Below are 1041 nucleotides of genomic sequence, written 5' to 3'. Positions count from 1 at the left end.
AGGCCTGGCTCTATGGGAAGCACAAAACAGAGGAGCCCTGATATCTGAGCAGCAATCACGGGGCTCACAGACGAGACAGTGCCGCAACACCGAACACATGTGGTTCTGTTCAGGAGTGCGATATCCCACTAGCGCTGCAGCGCACCAAGTCACTCCAGCGCCCCTATATAAAGCCACACTGCAATGCCAACACGGGATCTGCGGAATACCTCGCTCTCTCGATGGCTTCTGTTCTGTGCACGTTGGAGAGCTGGCCCAGGCAGAAGCGGTCTCCTCCGGAAGGATCCACATAGCCATCAACGGTAACAATTGGACAGCTCGAAGGGACCTTAAATGTCTCCCCGACTTGCACGTCCATTTCAAAATACGCGATTGAACACCAATATTCTGGAGCTGAAGAATATCCACTATTAACTGCCTGAAAGGCACAAACCCCTCCAAAACCCCCTTCCAGACGAGCAGTTAAATCTGTGACTGCGTTTGCATGTCAGAATGGTTCCTCTGCTTCTTTCCTCCCCCTTTGGAATCCATAAATCCCACAAATTTCAGAGAACTTGGTACAAAAAAAATCAAAACATCAGCCTCAACCTGAAGTTGCTAGGTTGGATTTTACTCACCCGGGTGATTTGATATGGGAGGCTGGAATGCGAGTTCATTGTGAACTGGCCCTTGAAAAGAAAACACAGTTTGTTTTACACAAGGAAAAAACAAAGTTTGACTCTTTTCCTATGAAAAAAAGGCTTGTGAGGATGCTGGATGTTATAAACTGCGGTAATTTCTGAACCAATCCGAGGAGGGAGAAAAGTGCCCACAGGAGAATTAGCGCTCTTCCAAGTTTTCTGGAAATTGAGAAGCAAAGAGCTGCATCAGTACCCCAGGAGGAAAAGCTGCCCAAGCCAGAGGTAGCTCCAGGAGGGAGGGGAAACCAGATGTAGCATGGAGATGGAATAGAAACAGGACTCAGGCTCCACATCTTCCCCGCATCGGGCAGGGAGAGAGTTATCGTGGAGGCATGTGATATAAATCTGTCTGAAACCGCTC

General features: G+C 48.7%; 1 protein-coding gene across 1 annotated transcript in view; it reads right to left on the bottom strand.

Annotated features, from left to right (window-relative positions):
• Nucleotides 1-209: 209 nt before the first annotated feature.
• SMAD4 (SMAD family member 4) overlaps nt 210-1041 on the bottom strand; it is a gene marked incomplete at its 3' end in the record, with an annotated part of 4846 nt that continues 4014 nt past the window's right edge. Inside the window, exons 7-8 of the mRNA XM_010130891.1 lie at nt 618-668; nt 210-393 (exon numbers count right to left, since the gene is read on the bottom strand). Coding sequence (XP_010129193.1) covers nt 210-393; nt 618-668 — 235 coding nt within the window. The remainder of the gene's footprint in view (nt 394-617; nt 669-1041) is intronic.

The sequence above is a fragment of the Buceros rhinoceros genome, unplaced genomic scaffold (genome assembly GCF_000710305.1).
Source record: "Buceros rhinoceros silvestris isolate BGI_N320 unplaced genomic scaffold, ASM71030v1 scaffold42700, whole genome shotgun sequence".
Taxonomy (NCBI): domain Eukaryota; kingdom Metazoa; phylum Chordata; class Aves; order Bucerotiformes; family Bucerotidae; genus Buceros; species Buceros rhinoceros.
The sequence above is the reverse complement of the archived record's forward strand: the minus strand, read 5'-3'. Positions and strand labels throughout refer to the sequence as shown.